The sequence below is a fragment of the Salmo salar genome, chromosome 01 (genome assembly GCF_965601325.2).
Source record: "Salmo salar chromosome 01, fSalSal1, whole genome shotgun sequence".
In the NCBI taxonomy this organism is placed as follows: Eukaryota; Metazoa; Chordata; class Actinopteri; order Salmoniformes; family Salmonidae; genus Salmo; species Salmo salar.
The window spans coordinates 38,689,264-38,708,370 of NC_138291.1; the positions used below are offsets into that span (position 1 = coordinate 38,689,264).

The following is a 19,107-nucleotide window of genomic DNA, read 5'->3' on the forward strand; positions in this document are numbered from 1 at the left end:
AAAAGCGGTTGCTCCACCGATTTGTTTCTGCCGCTCTCTTTTCTCCCCTTTGTCGTCAATGGCTAAGAGGTGTGCTGTTTGTGGAAGGAGCCACGAAATATTAGCCTTGTTTCATCAAATAACTAGTGAAGAAGGATCATCTTCTGATTTATCGGATATATTTGATGTGTAGCTCTTGATTGGAATCTAGTCAAGTGCTATGAAATGTAGGTGTTTACTAGACGTCGCTGTAGTATGACGGCACATTGTAATGACTGACTTGCTGCAACAATATGAGTCAGAGACAGGCAGACAAGCAGGCAGGCCAGCAGACAGAACGTCAGGCAGACAGACAGCGTGTGATTCAGGTAGGGTTTTGTTACAGAACCTGCCCAGGCTCCTACCATGCTTGTTCTATCTCTCTCCATGCGTTGGCAATGATGTTATACTGCAATCTACCCACCACTGGGTCTCAGGGAGAGGCAAACGTGAACATTAGGCCAACTCTGATATCAAGGCTTGATCCTGTGCCTGTTGACTTATTTATTTTCCTCTACAATTCACTTTGAAAACCTTCACTCCTTTCATCCAACAACACCCCAAAATCATTCGTTTTAGCTCCCCGAACTCAAAGGAAGGCATGTTGTCGAGCAGCTAGCTCTGATACCAGCTTTTCTCCGATTTAGAATTAAGATCAGATTTTTTTATGTTACTTAATTATTTCCTAATTAGTTTGCATGTTAATTAAAATGGTGGCTAATGTTAATTACCTATATTAATGCATTCTCAGTGTAACACCTGCCTGAAGCGCTTGGCTCTGTTTTAGAAACATCTTCATCTGAGCTGTTTGCCGGATGCCGCTGTGCCGGCTCTCCTCTCCATGTTGAAAAGCGGCGTAGAATTGATCTCAGATGGGCTGCTACTGAGCCTGTGAAGGATTTCTGATATCTGTTGTTTTGAAAGATAGGGAAAAAAAGATTCATGTGTATGAGCGCTAGGGACAAACACATATTTGAGTGCTGTCTAATACACTATATGGGCGTGTTGTTACTGGTTATCATTCAATCATTAATGGTGTTTCTCACAGACATACGCTGTTTTCATTGTCTCATATTATTACGGTTGAGATGGGCCTAAAATAAACCAACTTTTCTTGACTGTGTGATGACTTCCGTATATGCATCTCGATGTATTCGCTCGCATGCTTGTTCAGATACTACATAGTCTTGTAGTGCAAACCAGAACCATATTAGATAGACGGTCAGTAGTCTGACTGTGTATTAGATAGAAAATGATGATCACCCAATCAATAGTAGCCCTACCTCCCTAATCTATAGTGGGGGACAGTGTGTGTGTGTGAGTTCTGCTGGTGTTCTCCTCTTCACACTGATGTGTCTGTCTGTCTCTCTCTGTTGCTGTTTAGACTTCTTGGAAGCCAGGGATCAGCGATTAAATGTCACCTTTCAGCAACAACATTAAATAAGAAGCAGCAATTTAGCTCCTAGCAATTGCTAATTTCACGCCCTGATAAATGTTGCAGGAGCTAAACCTTTCAAACTCCCCTAAGATATTTCTTAAAGGTGCAGGAGCATATGTACGTAGTAGTGTAACCCATGGATGTTTATCACTGGGACTTTACCGTCAAGGTCAAAGTCATTTTGGTGGAGATGCTGAGTAAGTCAGCCAGACCGACTCTGTGCCATTGCTTTATTTATGCAGACGTTTCGTCCCTCTCATTGTTGTCCAGTATGCTCATTGTGATGATATAATGACACTAGTCAATGCAAAGTCTTTCTGTTAAATCATTGTATTAGACGAGAAGAGGGAAATAACTGTGACCATCATCCCAAAGAAACATGGGGAATCAATCATAGCAATCATAGTACAGTATACTGCTATTTATAGCCGTGAGAATCCCGTATACTGTACGTAAGAAAGAATGAATGAATGAAAGGTGCACATGTCAGACCACACTTTTATAATAATAGTTATTTTTGGCAGTCTCATGATTCATGCCAGGAGACCATACTACATATTAAATCCAGACTTTATGGCTAGTGATTTGAAAGTAATAGTTTTCAAATGAGTTTCATGTTTTCCAATGGCTCCTCAGAGAGCCACACTCTTGAAAATGATCCTCTACAGCATGTTTCAAATGGAAACAAATGGGAACGTTAAAGAAAATATTTTTTCCTGTAATTTTTTGGTTGCAGAAAACAAGGTGGATACAGTGCATGGAATTCCACATCACTCCTCTATTGATGATCAGGCTTTCAAAATGGTGGCCTATTCCCATAAGGGTTGTTGGATTGTTTTGAAGGTGAAGCTTCACCGTTGTATGTGTAAATTTATGAGCTACTTTAATGGAATCCTCAGCCGTTTACAACTCCTGAGTTCCAACCCCACAGCTCCCATCTGAATTTATTTTCTGAGCATGCTTCTTCCATCCTTCCATCTATCCGTCCGCTCCTTTCTGATACACCCTCAGCATAGCACAACACATCAGGATGGCCCTGATGGGAGACATTTCAAACAAGCCAATGTATGTTGTGGGTGTTTGAACACAAGTCGCGGGAGGCGGGGTGGTTGGAGGTGACTTCCCACAGTTTTCAATCTCGCCGCGATGCCTCTTGCATTCAGAGAGGACGATAAAGAAATAAACCAACCCAGCTTTATGTCACATTGCCTAAATATACAGTTTAAAAGGCGTCCTCAGACCCTGGCTCTACCGTTCCCATACCGAGTAGTGTTCACCAGAGGCACATACTGTATCTCTCCTCGTTAATTTTGTATTGTTCCCCAGCTGGTTCAAATGAGACCAGTATCCTGTTTGCATTGCAGCCACAAAATTCCTTTTTTCTTTCTATCTCTTGTAGTTTTTTTGGGGGTCTCAGAAGAAAGACAAAGGGAAAAGCCGTTGTTGCACGATTCTGTTTTGATTATTTTGATTCAAATGAATTTGCTGGTGTGTTTTTATCCGAAACATCTGGTCCCCCAAACAGCCCATGGACATTATTGTAAGTCTGTGATTCTTCCCTCAAGTTTATCTCTGCCTTCAGTATCACAGAACTTTTAACTCCTAGCTCCTTGTATTTTGCAGATGGCATTTCTATTTGTTTTATTGGTCTTTGAGGGATATCTCATTTTTACTCAATTTTACTTTTCTTTCTTTTTTTGCAGGTATTAGTGTGAATGAATGAGAACTTTCATAATTTATTCATCCTGTATGTATCCACTCAGGATATCTTTTCCATAAGGAGTACATTAAGTGTATGAATTTTGCACACATGGTTCAATGTCTTCTATCTCAAAATATAATATATGCTATTTAGCAGATGCTTTCATCCAAAGCAACTTAGTCACGCGCGCATACATTTTACATAGGAATGGAACCCACTTCCTGGTGTTGCAAGCTCCATGCTCTACCAACTGAGCTACAGAGGACCACAATAAAAATCAAACGAGCAAAGTCGTTGTTACTGTGACTGTCACGCCTGGTCTTGGACTTTAAATCTTCAATGGACTAAATGTTGAATCAATCAGCCGTTCTGTTGTTGCATCTTTCTTTGTTCGTTTTATTCATGCCAATTGTATGGGAAGGTTAACTCGATTCGATATTAAAGTTCAGGAACATTTTCAGAACCACCAGCCAGGATGTATCTATCTATCCATCTTTGAGCTATAAGCTATGTGAAAATATACGTATTGTAGACAATATGCATCACTGTTTCACCCTAACCATACTGCATTACAGCCATATTGATATTTTCAAAGGGAGTATGTGAGTGCTGGGAGCTACGGTTGTATACATCACCACATATCCATTATTGATGACATCATCATTATCCTCTCCTACCTGGTCTGATCAATGAGAGCCTATAGCAGAACCAATAATTGAAACAGTATGTGAAGGTAACAGTATTTGAAAGCAGAGGAAACAGGTGATGATGATGATAGAACTCTGACTGCCTGGATGGATGGATGGATGGATGGTTGATTGACAGTCGAAGCAGCAGGGGTTGCCCCTGGAGATATCTGGCTCTAGAAAGTAGTTCTGAGGCCCAGTATAGTAAATTGGCCGTGGCGTGTAAACAAAAAACACCTAAAATGACTTGATTCAGCAGATCCTCATATCTGAGTCTGCCCTCTGTCTCCCGAGACAGACGTAAGTATTCATCAAATGATCAAAATTTATATTGATTCCTTTGCACATTAGCAGTTTAAAGGCAGGAGAGGAGTGTTTTGACAGAGTGAGCGAGTGTGCGAGCAGCGCAGGTTTGAATGATTCTGTTTGAAATAAGAATACAGGATGCAGCACTCCGAATCCCCATGTCTGCATATCTGAATAAGCAGAAGTTTAAACAGGCTGAAAGGGATTGCAAGAAAATCAAAACCAACCATGCCGTCCGCAGTTCACAGGGTTATTCTCTATAGAGATTTTTCCTGGCAAATCACTACTCAGAGATGTTATTTTCCAAAAAAGAAGTCATATAAGGAGGTTGATGGAAATCACTGTTGATGTGCGGTGTTGATGTTTGCTTTCTCTATCTAAATGGTGAATTGTCTTTTTTTTTAGCATAACTGTTGGAAATATCAACACAAAGCATCCCTCTCCATTTTAAGACTGGAAGGAATTGTTGCTCACACTATCAATGTGATCGGTGTTTTGTGGAGCATTGGTTCCTAGGTTACTAAGGAAATAATGTTCAGGCAGATCTGGTAGAGTTAGTCATTATGGCATACTGTCAGGTACAAAATTATTGGCACCCTTGATAATGAGCAAAAAAGACTATGAAATAAATAATACAACTACTGAGCTAAATTGTATGCAAAAAATATTATATCATTTTATACTAATAAAATTGCTCAGAGAAAGCGATTTTGTTCAACAAGTAATAAAACAAATTCTCAAAACGATAGGGGTAAAAAATTATTGGCACCCCTGTTTTCAAGACCTTTCAATGTCTCACCTTGTGAGGATAACGGCATTGAGCCTTTTTCCAAAACGTCTTTTGAGATTGGAGAACACATTGGGAGGAATCTTAGACCATTCCTCCATATAGAATCTTCCCAGATCCTTCATATCTTTCGTCTGCACTTATGGACTGCCCTCTGCAATTCAAACCACAGGTTTTCAATGGGGTTCAAGTCCTTTCGAGGATAAAGACTCCGTACCATTATCCTCGCAAGGTAAGGTTTTCAAAGGTATTGATAACAAGGGTTCCAATAATTGTGACCCTTATCTTTTTGAGAAAAAAAGTATTACTTGTTAAGCTAAATCTCTTTCTCTGAGCAATTCTATTAGTATAAAATAAAATAATTTTCCAATTTGTTTGAGTGAACTCCAAAAGTATTGGGACAGTGACACATTTGGTTTTGTTTTGGCTCTGTACTCCAGCACTTTGGATTTGAAATGATACAGTGCAGACTGTCAGCTTTAATTTAACATCGGGTGGACCGTTTAGAAATCACAGCACTTTTTTTTACATAGTCCCTCCATTTTAGGGGACCAAAAGTATTGGGAAAAATTGCCTTATACACTGAGTATACCAAACATTAAGAACACCTGCTCTTTCCATGACATAGACTGCCCAGGTGAATCCAGGTAAAAGCTATGATCCCTTATTGATGTCACTAGTTAAATCTACTTCAATCAGTGTAGATGAAGGGGAGGAGACAGATTAAAGAAGGAATTCTAAGCCTTGAGATACTTGAGATATGGATTGTGTATGTGTGCCATTCAGAGGGTGAATGGGCAAGACAAAAGATTTAAGAGCCTTTGAACGGGGTATGGTAGTAGGTTCCAGGCTGCTGGATTTTTCATGCTCAACAGTTTCCTGTGTGTATCAAGAATGGTCCACCACCCAAAGAACATCCAGCCAACTTGACACAACTGTGGGAAGCATTGGAGTCAACATGGGCCAGCATCCCTGTGGAACGCTTGACACCTTGTAGAGTCCATGCTGACAGTCTGCCCTTTAACCTCATAGTCATTGTATCATTTCAAATCCTAAAACAACAAAACATGGCTCACTGTCCAAAGTCTTTTGGAGCTCACTGTAGCTCAGTATTTGGTATATTATTTGGTCCCACTTTATGTGGATAGTCCCATATAGATGATCTACAGATGGTTATACTATTAGTCCTCTCTTGATACTACTCAGATAAAGTGATAACAATTCTGTTTATTTTATACAATCTTATTGGCTCACCTTTATTAAGGGTGGCAATATTTATATTATAGGTATATGGTATAGTTATACAATTATGATATAGATGATCATTATGGCATTGCCTTACTAACTAGCACTTCCCTACTACTGTAGCCTTATCCTGTTTTCATCAATTCTAAATATAGCCTGCATAAATTCATAGACATCAGTATTGAAATAGAGTTGAACTATATACTGAGATGTCGTTTGGGTGGTGGACCGTTCTTGACACACACGGGAAACTGTTGAGCGTGAAAAACCCAGCAGCGTCGCAGTTTTTGACACAAACCGGTGCTCCTGGAACCTACTACCATACCGCTTTCAAAGGCACTTAAATCTTTTCTCTTGCCCATTCACCCTCTGATTGGCACACGTACACAATCCATGTCTCAATGGTCTCAAGGCTTAGAAATCCTTCTTTAACCTGTCTCCTCCCCTTCATCTACACTGATTGAAGTGGATTTAACTAGTGACATCAATAAGGGATCATGGTTTTCACCTGGATTCACCTGGTCAGTCTGTCATGGAACGAGCTTGTTCTTAATGTTTTGTATACTCACGGTAGTTCTGGCTAGTTTGAGAAGGACAAAACAAAACTTCTTCAAGATCCTTCAAACTGGGAAGCCTACCAAATCATGGAGAGTCCTCATACATTCCACGGATGATACTCTCTTCTGGGCCCCGGCCGCATGCACTATCTGTCCTGTCCTCCAATTCAAGGTGGCTGGTGCTAAATTGCTTTTGTCTGTAGTCTGCATTAGTCATTATTGTGTGTGTAAGCAGCTCCAATGGGATTGGGTAATTAGGATCCTGACACGGTGTCCGTGAGCGGGCTGAGTGAATCCGAAATGAAGGCAAATGAAAGCAAATTCCTTCGAGGGGGACGGAGAAGGAGATCTTGCCGCCACAGTTGCGCCCGCTAATTTTCTTGGAGCTCCTAGTTAGGTTCATTTCATTCTTCCCAAATGAACAGAGCGGGTTTCATAACACACACACACACACAAATAAATGAGAACGAGAAACCAAATGCATCTATCTGTTGATTTACTTGTTTATTATCGAGTGTGCTTTTGATAGAGAAGCAGTTTGCATTCATGGAATTGTTTGACCTTTGTAGAGGCATCTGCAAAATAGACAAAATGGTTTTGACAGCACACAAACAAAAACAGTTTATACAGTGTTAAGGAGGAATGAGGAAAAACCAAGCAGGGTGGGGCCGGGGATTCGTTCATTGGCAGAGCATTGGCTTCATCTCCATATATTTTGTATGCAATTACAGATCCACGGCAAGGCCTGCACAGCTTTCTGATTGTCTGATGCTCAGAATCACTGATCTTAACAGAAGCACTTTGGTAATGTTGCCGTATGGTGGGATTTGATATTCCTACAGTACAACAGGGCGTTTGTCTAGTGGCCAATCTGTTGGGCTCTTGAGTATGTCCATCATCTTTAATGCATAGGACATCTTATTCAAGTAACCATCAATCACAATGGCTATATCAGTAACAGGTGTTTGTTTAAAGCTAATAACTCATGTTGTGTTGAGAATTATACACACATATCAACATAATATCTGACAATATACAGAATGTCCTTAGTTTCCCAGTGGTGGGTCTTATTGACTAAGTCACACTGTAGCAAAATGTTTCCAAACATTCTGAAACAGAAAACAAAAATGAGCATTTCTTATTGGCATAGTCACGGTGGTCCATCCCTATTTTCCTCTGTTTATTGCCAAATGAACATGACCCTAATGTGTCCTTTGATGTGTTGTGTTATCAGGTGGAGTTGATGCAGAGCCACCATGAGGCCCAGAGGGATGCCCTGGACCAGCTGAGCCTGAAGCTGAAGATCCAGCAGTACTGCACTGGCACAAACAGGAGGACTGGGAGGGAGTACACACAGATGTCCAAGAACAACAGGTAGAACGCCACCATTGACCCTTAGGGCCACCATACTTATGGGGACCCACTTGGTTATGTTATACAGACCCACAATCAGACCTCTTCAATTTAGGTAGCCCACTGTATGAGCCAGCCCAATCTGGTATTTTATCTTGAAAATGTGTCTTTTGTCTTGAAACGGGGTCTTTTATTTTGAAATGAGGTCTTTTATTTTGACATCAAACGATTTACTGAGCTGAGAAAAATATACAGAAAATGGAAGCAACTCAATGATAACTGTTAGTCACTGAGGGTTTGTTTTAGCTACCACTATAACTACTAAAGCTTGGAGACAATGTGGTCTCTTGCAAACAAGAAGAAGAAGGCTTTCTCTTTCTACAAGAGAAGTTGCTCTGTCAATTTAAGCATTCTGTTTATTCACAGTGGAATGAGATGTCACACACACTTTTATAATTTGGGGGTCACGCTCTTAACATTGTAATCTGGCGTGTACAGCACCACTCTTTGTCACGGCGCTTTTTGACTGTTTCACGCCTTACTTTGATGGTCTCTCTCCCCCAGTGGTTATCACCAACAGACAGGAGCTAGCTACTGTTTACAAGCTTCTGCTCCACTCACTGGGAAAGACGCACTTAAAAGACTAGGAACTGGAGAGTCATGTTCGTTGTGCTAATGATAAGCAGTGGAAGAGTGAGTGGGCTCCCAAGCACAGTCCTATTGTTGTTTGGTAACTGTACAGTACAACATTTTAGAACAAGGATTCTATATACAGTTGTGGTCAAATATATTGGCACCCTTTGCATGATTCACTATTTCCTATCAAATAAGTGGGGAAAAAAATACAATGTGTATTTGTTTGATTTACAACGTCACAGGACCAAAAAATTATAATGTAAACTGAAATTGAGATTTGTTTTTACTTCAAAGTCCAAAAATGGGCTGGACTAAATAATTCCAAATTCAAATTACGTTGGTTGGAGGCACAGGATTCTCGTTTAGTGTGTTATTTATCTCACCTGTGGTAAATTGTATGTGTCTACAGAGTAAAAATAGCTTTTCAACCACTTTTGAAAAGAGAAAACAACATTCTGCTCCATTGCACTCCATTGTAAACTGCAAGGGTGTCAATATATTTGACTGCAACTGTGTCATTGGAAAAAGTCCATGTTCGTAAGTGAATGTTAAATGGATTATTCGACCACAGATTATTCAACACAGTACCCTCAATGGTGGGTAGCAGAGGAGGCTGGTGGACAGAAATATAGGATCAAACACATAGTATCTGTAAAAGGTACCATTCTATTTATTCCACTCCAGCCATTACAATAAGCCTGTCCTCCGATATTTCAACCCACCAACCACAACTCTTAGGTAGGTTACATTTCAGTGTCTCCTCCCCAGTCAGTCCTGCAGCAGACAGAGAGTGAGTCAGTCTCTGTAACTCAGGAGTCCAGACCTAGCTGACTCCCCTCCCTTGGCTTTGAATCAAGCCTCCTTTTAATCCTTTTAAGCCTCTCATTCTAATGATTTATTTGGTAGAAAACCATAATGATCCTTTGAATTTTAATGACGGCTGCCTGCTCAAGGATTCATTGTTTTGACTCTTTGGCCCTTACCTTTAAATGGAAACGTCTTCGGGAAGGAGCTGTCGAAATCTATAGCCGTGGCTGCCTCTCCTCTCTTCTTGCTTGCTAGCTCGCCACCACCGCTGCGTTTTCAGGCCTGTCGGCTCACTAGCACACCTCTCAACCTTGATAATTACAGAATGCCTGCCAGTCACTGAGACCGAAGCTATTCCCTGTATGGTGTACTGCTTTAGGCCAAAGCCCCATCCTATTCCCTATAAAGTGTACTACTCCCTATATAATACACTACTTTTGGCCAGAGCGCTATATACAGTTGAAGTAAGAAGTTTACATACACCTAGGTTGGTGTCATTAAAACTCCTTTTTAAACCACTCCACACATTTCTTGTTAATTAACAAACTATAGTTTTGGCAAGTCGGTTAGGACATCTACTTTGTGCATGACACAAGTAATTTTTCCAACAATTGCTAACAGACAGATTATTTCACTTATAATTCACTGTATCACAATTCCAGTGAGTCAGAAGTTTACATTCACTAAGTTGACTGTGCCTTTAAACAGCTTGGAAAATTCCAGAAAATTATGTCATGGCTTTAGAAGCTTCTGATAGGCGAATTAACATAATTTGAGTCAATTGGAGGTGTACCTGTGGATGTATTTCAAGGCTTCAAACTCACTGCCTCTTTGCATGACATCATGGAAAATCAAAAGAAATCAGCCAAGACCTCAGAAAAGAATTGTTGACCTCCACAAGTCTGGTTCATCCTTGGGAGCAATTTCCAAACACCTGAAGGTACCACGTTCATCTGTACAAACAATAGTACGCAGGTATAAACACCATGGAACCACTCAGCCGTCATACTGCTCAGGATGGAGACGCATTCTGTCCCCTAGAGATGAACGTACTTTGGTGCGAAAAGTGTAAATCAATCCCAGAACAACAGCAAAGGACCTTGTGAAGATGCTGGAGGAAACAGGTACAAAAGTATCTATATCCACAGTAAAACGAGTCCTATATCGACATACCCTGAAAGGCCGCTCAGAAAGGAAGAAGCCACTGCTCCAAAACTGCCATAAAAAAGCCAGACTACGGTTTGCAACTGCACATGGGGACAAAGATCGTACTTTTTGGAGAAATGTCCTCTGGTCTGATGAAACAAAAATAGAACTGTTTGGCCATAATGACCATCGTTATGTTTGGATGAAAAAGGGGGAGGCTTGCAAGCCGAACAACACCATCCCAACCGTGAAGCACCGGGGTGGCAGCATCATGTTGTGGGGCTGCTTTGCTGCAGGAGGGACTGGTGCACTTCACAAAATAGATGGCATCATGAGGAAAGGAAATGATGTGTATATATTGAAGCAACATCTCAAGACATCAGTCAGGAAGTTAAAGCTTGGTCGCAAATGGGTCTTCCAAATGGACAATGACCCCAAGCACACTTCCAAAGTTGTGGCAAAATGGCTTAAGGACAACAAAGTCAAGGTATTGGAGTGGCCATCACAAAGCCCTGACCTCAATCCTATAGAAAATTTGTGGGCAAAACTGAAAAAGAATGTGTGAGCAAGGAGGCCGACAAACCTGACTCTTTTACACCAGCTCTGCCAGGAGGAATGGGCCAAAATTCACCCAACTTATTGTGGAAAGCTTGTGGAAGGCAACGTTTGACCCAAGTTAAACAATTTAAAGGCAACGCTAGCAAATACTAATTAAGTGTATGTAAACTTCTGACCCACTGGGAATGTGATGAAAGAAATAAATGCTGAAATAAATCATTCTCTCTACTATTATTCTGACATTTCACCTTCTTAAAATAAAGTGGTGATCCTAACTGACCTAAAACAGGGAATTTTTACTAGGATAAAATGTCAGGAATTGTGAAAAACTGAGTTGAAATGTATTTGGCTAAAGTGTATGTAGACCTCCGACTTCAACTGTATATAGGAAATAGGGTGCCGTTTCAGGTTTAAAGATATCATACAGGCAGGGATTTTAGATGTTCATTTCCCTCGTTAGTAGCAGTCGGGATTAACACCATCAATTAAAGGGGCCTTTCTATAAAGGTGTCACTTTAAATGAGATGTGAGGAGTGTCAATAAGGCGTCCAACCTTTCCTTCCTATTGCTCAGAGTGACATGGCGGCTCCAATGATGGGCGGTGGTGATGAATTAGGTACAGTAGCGCTGCTCTCATATCAGCCAGCCAGCACTCCTCTGAGTGGGGGAGATTGATGTTAAATGGATTTGAAAAGAATAGAGGACGGAAATGCATCCATTTCAGACGCTAGCGTGTCTGTCAGCTAGACTGGGGCTGTAGTGTGCGGCACCCACCCATCCATCCGCAGAGCACAGACCTAGCATCCCTACGGTTAACAGGGTAACATTTAACGCATGTCTACTTTCATCGGAGGGAGGGAGGGAATGATCTGGGAAGAGTAATGCCAAAAGGGAGGGTTTTGAAGGTTTAGTTTAGTTGAGGAGACATACAGACAGTACAGTATGCTTTGTACACAACCAAGGCAACTGATAGAGAAAGATTGTGACAGTTCAAAAGGCTATAATGTAGCTCTGCTAAATGGATCCTGCTGTGAGGCTTGATTTTATTCCCTTATTTGTTTGTTTGGTTAGATGCCCGCAGAGATCTTGTTCTACAAGCATTTAGTTTTGTATTAGTGAGGAAAAAACAATATCGCGGAAGGAATATTGTAACGTATTTATCAGTTTAGCTTACAAAAGGCCTACAGCAGCCGCCGTATAATGAGTTGCGGAGTTTAATGCCTTAGGGTGACTTCCTCGAGCTTTACTTGTCACACGGTTTCTCATTTTCTGTCTCCCCTGTTTTGTTATGATCAGTGACTTCTGTATAACAAGGACTAAAATATTCATATTTTCCCTAACGTCATTTTGTTTCATCAATGTCTGCTTGAAAATGCTAATACATACAGCTCTGCCATGCTTGTTGAAATTACATATGTAGTACTAAGCCCAAACTCAATCCCGCTCCTGTGTTAACTTTGTTGCTGCTATAAATTAAAATAAAGAGGGTGTTGATATTTCCCTCCAGTTTGATGGTTATTTATGTAATCTCATTCATAGTCGTTTCTTTCTTCAGGGACAACTCAGTTGATTGCTTTGTGAATGGAAGTCGAGAGAAGGGACGAGAACGCCGTCGCCAGCCTGACACAACTGTCAAAGTGTCCAGAGCAGCCCAGGCGAATTCCCAAACAATTTGAACCACTAATGTTTATAAACATGTAGCCACCCGCCGAGTCTAAAATACCAAACCAAACCCCTGACAGTAATGTGTATGTTTGAGCAATTGCCCTTGTTCCTTTCATAAATATTTGATGTTATTTCGTGTCAGGGGAAGGGGAAGGAGGGGCTGGGGTGTGACGGAGGTAGGGAGGAAGGTGAGTTGAGTTGAAGTCATGTTTAATTAAGCTGTTTCTGTGCTATAGAGATAGGTGTCACTCACCAGCTGGGTCAGAGATTCAGTATGCGTCTAACCCTGTTCACACCTTCTGCACCCTCCTGAACCCAGCATTCCACTGACGGGCCATGGTAATTACCACCGCTTGTCAAATATTCCCTCTGTAATGTCCGGCTGCCGTTCCCTCTTTTCAACCTAATGGTTAAGCTGAAGAAGAGGTGGCCATTGGGGGGGTGGGCGTTTAGCAGGGGTTTAGTGGGATATTTCGCAGGGGCGTCGTCTCTAACCCCAGCTCTTCCTCCTTGTCTTCTTCTCCCTCCTCCCTTCCACTCTCCCCTCTACTCTACTCCCCTCCCTCTATCCTCCCTCTTCCCATCTCCTCTTCTCCCTCCTTCCCTTCTCCCTCTCCTCCCTCCTTCCTGTCCTCCAGTCTGCAGGAGTTTGAGTCTGACTTCCAGGAGCTCTGGGATTGGCTTATGGACATGGACTCGGTGGTGATGGACAGCTACAAGCTGATGATGTCAGAGGAGCAACAGCAGCATCTCTACAAGGTGAATGGCTATTACTGGATGCCTGTTACTGTATGGATGTTACTAGCTGGCTGTAAATGGATGTTACTGAATGGCTGTATCCTGTTAATGTATGGATATTACTGGATGACTGTTACTGGGTGCCTGTTACTGTATGGGTATTACTAGCTGGCTGTTACTGGATGGATGCTATTGGATGGATGTTACTGGATGCCTGTTACTTGCTGGATGTTACTAGCTGGCTGTAACAGGATGTTACTGGATGGATGTATCCTGTTACTGGATGTTACTGTATGGATGTATCCTGTTACTGTCTCGATGTATCCTGTTACTGTCTGGATGTATCCTGTTACTGTATGGATGTTACTGTATGGATGTTACTGTATGGATGTTACTGTCTGGATGTTACTGTATGGATGTATCCTGTTACTGTCTGGATGTTACTGTATGGATGTTACTGTATGGATGTTACTGGATGGATGTATCCTGTTACTGTATGGATGTTACTGGATGGATGTATCCTGTTACTGTCTGGATGTTACTGGATGGATGTTACTGGATGGATGTTACTGTATGGATGTATCCTGTTACTGTATGGATGTTACTGTATGGATGTATCCTGTTACTGTCTGGATGTTACTGTCTGGATGTTACTGTCTGGATGTTACTGCCTGGATGTTACTGTATGGATGTTACTGTATGGATGTATCCTGTTACTGTCTGGATGTTACTGTATGGATGTATCCTGTTACTGTCTGGATGTATCCTGTTACTGTCTGGATGTATCCTGTTACTGTCTGGATGTTACTGTCTGGATGTTACTGTCTGGATGTTACTGTATGGATGTATCCTGTTACTGTATGGATGTTACTGTATGGAAGTTACTGTCTGGATGTTACTGTATGGATGTATCCTGTTACTGGATGGATGTTACTGTATGGATGTATTGTTACTGTATGGATGTTACTGTATGGATGTTACTGGATGGATGTATCCTGTTACTGTATGGATGTTACTGTATGGATGTATCCTGTTACTGTATGGATGTTACTGTATGGATGTATCCTGTTACTGTATGGATGTTACTGTATGGATGTATCCTGTTACTGTCTGGATGTTACTGTATGGATGTTACTGTATGGATGTTACTGTATGGATGTATCCTGTTACTGTCTGGATGTTACTGTCTGGATGTTACTGTATGGATGTTACTGTATGGATGTATCCTGTTACTGTATGGATGTTACTGTCTGGATGTTACTGTATGGATGTTACTGTCTGGATGTTACTGTATGGATGTATCCTGTTACTGTATGGATGTTACTGTATGGATGTTACTGTCTGGATGTTACTGTATGGATGTTACTGTATGGATGTATCCTGTTACTGTATGGATGTTACTGTATGGATGTATCCTGTTACTCTATGGATGTTACTGCATGGATGTATCCTGTTACTGTATGGATGTTACTGTATGGATGTTACTGTATGAATGTATCCTGTTACTGTATGGATGTTACTGTATGGATGTATCCTGTTACTGTATGGATGATACTGTATGGATGTATCCTGTTACTGTATGGATGTTACTGTATGGATGTTACTGTATGGATGTATCCTGTTACTGTCTGGATGTTACTGTCTGGATGTTACTGTATGGATGTATCCTGTTACTGTATGGATGTTACTGTCTGGATGTAACTGTATGGATGTATCCTGTTACTGGATGGATGTTACTGTATGGATGTATCCTGTTACTGGATGGATGTTACTGTCTGGATGTTACTGTATGGATGTTACTGTCTGGATGTTACTGTATGGATGTATCCTGTTACTGTATGGATGTTACTGTATGGATGTATCCTGTTACTGTATGGATGTTACTGTATGGATGTATCCTGTTACTGTATGGATGTTACTGTATGGATGTATCCTGTTACTGTCTGGATGTTACTGTCTGGATGTTACTGTACGGATGTTACTGTCTGGATATTACTGTATGGATGTTACTGTCTGGATGTTACTGTCTGGATGTTACTGTATGGATGTTACTGTATGGATGTATCCTGTTACTGTCTGGATGTTACTGTATGGATGTTACTGTATGGATGTATCCTGTTACTGTATGGATGTTACTGTCTGGATGTTACTGTATGGATGTTACTGTCTGGATGTTACTGTCTGGATGTATCCTGTTACTGTATGGATGTTACTGTATGGATGTATCCTGTTACTGTCTGGATGTTACTGTATGGATGTTACTGTATGGATGTATCCTGTTACTGTATGGATGTTACTGTATGGATGTTACTGTATGGATGTATCCTGTTACTGTATGGATGTTACTGTATGGATGTTACTGTATGGATGTATCCTGTTACTGTATGGATGTTACTGTATGGATGTATCCTGTTACTGTATGGATGTTACTGTATGGATGTTACTGTATGGATGTATCCTGTTACTGTATGGATGTTACTGTATGGATGTTACTGTATGGATGTTACTGTCTGAATGTTACTGTATGGATGTTACTGTATGGATGTATCCTGTTACTGTATGGATGTTACTGTCTGGATGTTACTGTATGGATGTATCCTGTTACTGTATGGATGTTACTGTATGGATGTTACTGTATGGATGTTACTGTCTGGATGTTACTGTCTGGATGTTACTGTCTGGATGTATCCTGTTACTGTATGGATGTTACTGTATGGATGTATCCTGTTACTGTCTGGATGTTACTGTATGGATGTTACTGCATGGATGTATCCTGTTACTGTATGGATGTTACTGTATGGATGTTACTGTATGGATGTTACTGTATGGATGTTACTGTATGAATGTATCCTGTTACTGTATGGATGTTACTGTATGGATGTATCCTGTTACTGTATGGATGTTACTGTATGGATGTATCCTGTTACTGTATGGATGTTACTGTATGGATGTTACTGTATGGATGTATCCTGTTACTGTCTGGATGTTACTGTCTGGATGTTACTGTATGGATGTATCCTGTTACTGTATGGATGTTACTGTCTGGATGTAACTGTATGGATGTATCCTGTTACTGGATGGATGTTACTGTATGGATGTATCCTGTTACTGGATGGATGTTACTGTCTGGATGTTACTGTATGGATGTTACTGTCTGGATGTTACTGTATGGATGTTACTGTATGGATGTATCCTGTTACTGTATGGATGTTACTGTATGGATGTATCCTGTTACTGTATGGATGTTACTGTATGGATGTATCCTGTTACTGTATGGATGTTACTGTATGGATGTATCCTGTTACTGTCTGGATGTTACTGTCTGGATGTTACTGTATGGATGTTACTGTCTGGATGTTACTGTCTGGATGTTACTGTATGGATGTTACTGTCTGGATGTTACTGTCTGGATGTTACTGTATGGATGTTACTGTATGGATGTATCCTGTTACTGTCTGGATGTTACTGTATGGATGTTACTGTATGGATGTATCCTGTTACTGTATGGATGTTACTGTCTGGATGTTACTGTATGGATGTTACTGTCTGGATGTTACTGTCTGGATGTATCCTGTTACTGTATGGATGTTACTGTATGGATGTATCCTGTTACTGTCTGGATGTTACTGTATGGATGTTACTGTATGGATGTATCCTGTTACTGTATGGATGTTACTGTATGGATGTATCCTGTTACTGTATGGATGTTACTGTATGGATGTTACTGTATGGATGTATCCTGTTACTGTATGGATGTTACTGTATGGATGTTACTGTATGGATGTATCCTGTTACTGTATGGATGTTACTGTATGGATGTTACTGTATGGATGTATCCTGTTACTGTATGGATGTTACTGTATGGATGTTACTGTATGGATGTTACTGTATGGATGTTACTGTCTGAATGTTACTGTATGGATGTTACTGTATGGATGTATCCTGTTACTGTATGGATGTTACTGTATGGATGTTACTGTATGGATGTATCCTGTTACTGTATGGATGTTACTGTATGGATGTTACTGTATGGATGTTACTGTATGGATGTATCCTGTTACTGTCTGGATGTTACTGTATGGATGTATCCTGTTACTGTATGGATGTTACTGTATGGATGTTACTGTATGGATGTATCCTGTTACTGTATGGATGTTACTGTATGGATGTTACTGTCTGGATGTTACTGTATGGATGTTACTGTCTGGATGTTACTGTATGGATGTATCCTGTTACTGTATGGATGTTACTGTCTGGATGTTACTGTATGGATGTATCCTGTTACTGTATCGATGTTACTGGATGGATGTATCCTGTTACTGTATGGATGTTACTGGATGGATGTATCCTGTTACGGTATGGATGTTACTGGATGGATGTATCGTTACTGTATGGATGTTACTGGATGGATGTTACTGGATGGATGTTACTGTCTGTATGGTGGTGCTCTACAATAATGGATGGATGGTGATGCTCTATGCCCCAGAGGAGGGCCTGGCCTACTAGCTTGTAATCATATTCTCCTTAGCTGGGCCCTGGGAGAGGGGGTGTGTGTGTGAGGGGGGTCTTTAGTAATCCTTTTCATGCACCTCCCTACCTCTGACCACCCACACCATAGCTAACATCCTGATTGCCAGAAAGCTCCCATTATCACATTCCATTAGGTGTAATTTCATAAAAGTCGAAAGAGAGGGAGGCATTAACGTTTTACTGCAGTGGGCTAAATCAGGGTCACACAGAGTGTTTCTTGGTAGTCTTAAACAAATCTACTCTGAAACCCAAGTATGCACCTCACACACATGGTTATGGGCTTCAAAAGAGAAGACACCTGTACCATGTCAGATATAGAGATGAAATGTATTACATTTTGAGTTTGCATCCCAATATTATACTTTATATACATCACAGAAGACTGAAATATAACAAAACCATTTGACATAGAAACACCAGATTTTCAGTAGGTTTTTTAATGTTATGCAATTCTGAAAAATATGAATAACATTCCGCCAATGAGACCACTAGGTCATTTGACTGCAGGAAAGGGCTACTGACCAGACTGCAGCCAAATGAATGTATGGGAACGCACAGGGCACCATGTGTTCTGATATGAGGTCTCAGGCACACTAGTCTTCTGTCCTTCAGATGCTCCTTCCCTCAGAGGCATGGAAAGAAGGACACAGAGGGAGAGAGGAAGCGAGAGAGGGCGAAAGAGAGAGGGAGACAGAGATGGAGAGAGAGAGCGAGGGAGTCAGAGCGATAGGAGAGAGCAATAGAACATAGCAAGATGTAGATAGAGGTTCCTATTTTGTCACAGCCTTTATAGGCGCCTTGTCTCAATGAGTTTTTATTAGTGATAGATAAAACTGCCCATATTGTGTTAAGTCAATATGTTTGTTCCTGATTAAAACAACCTGATTTGGGCCCTGATATTGATTTAATTTCCTCCAATGCTAATAAATATGTAC

The 19,107-nt window shown here is 40.9% G+C and overlaps 1 protein-coding gene across 2 annotated transcripts in view; it reads left to right on the forward strand.

The window, feature by feature from the left end:
• Window positions 1–19,107, forward strand: part of akap6 (A-kinase anchoring protein 6) — a 189,622-nt gene that overhangs the window by 87,753 nt on the left and 82,762 nt on the right. For both annotated transcript variants that reach the window (XM_014194357.3, XM_014194363.3), the window contains exons 8-9: window positions 7,974–8,113; window positions 13,543–13,663. In XM_014194357.3, the coding sequence (XP_014049832.3) occupies window positions 7,974–8,113; window positions 13,543–13,663 (261 nt within the window). The remainder of the gene's footprint in view (window positions 1–7,973; window positions 8,114–13,542; window positions 13,664–19,107) is intronic.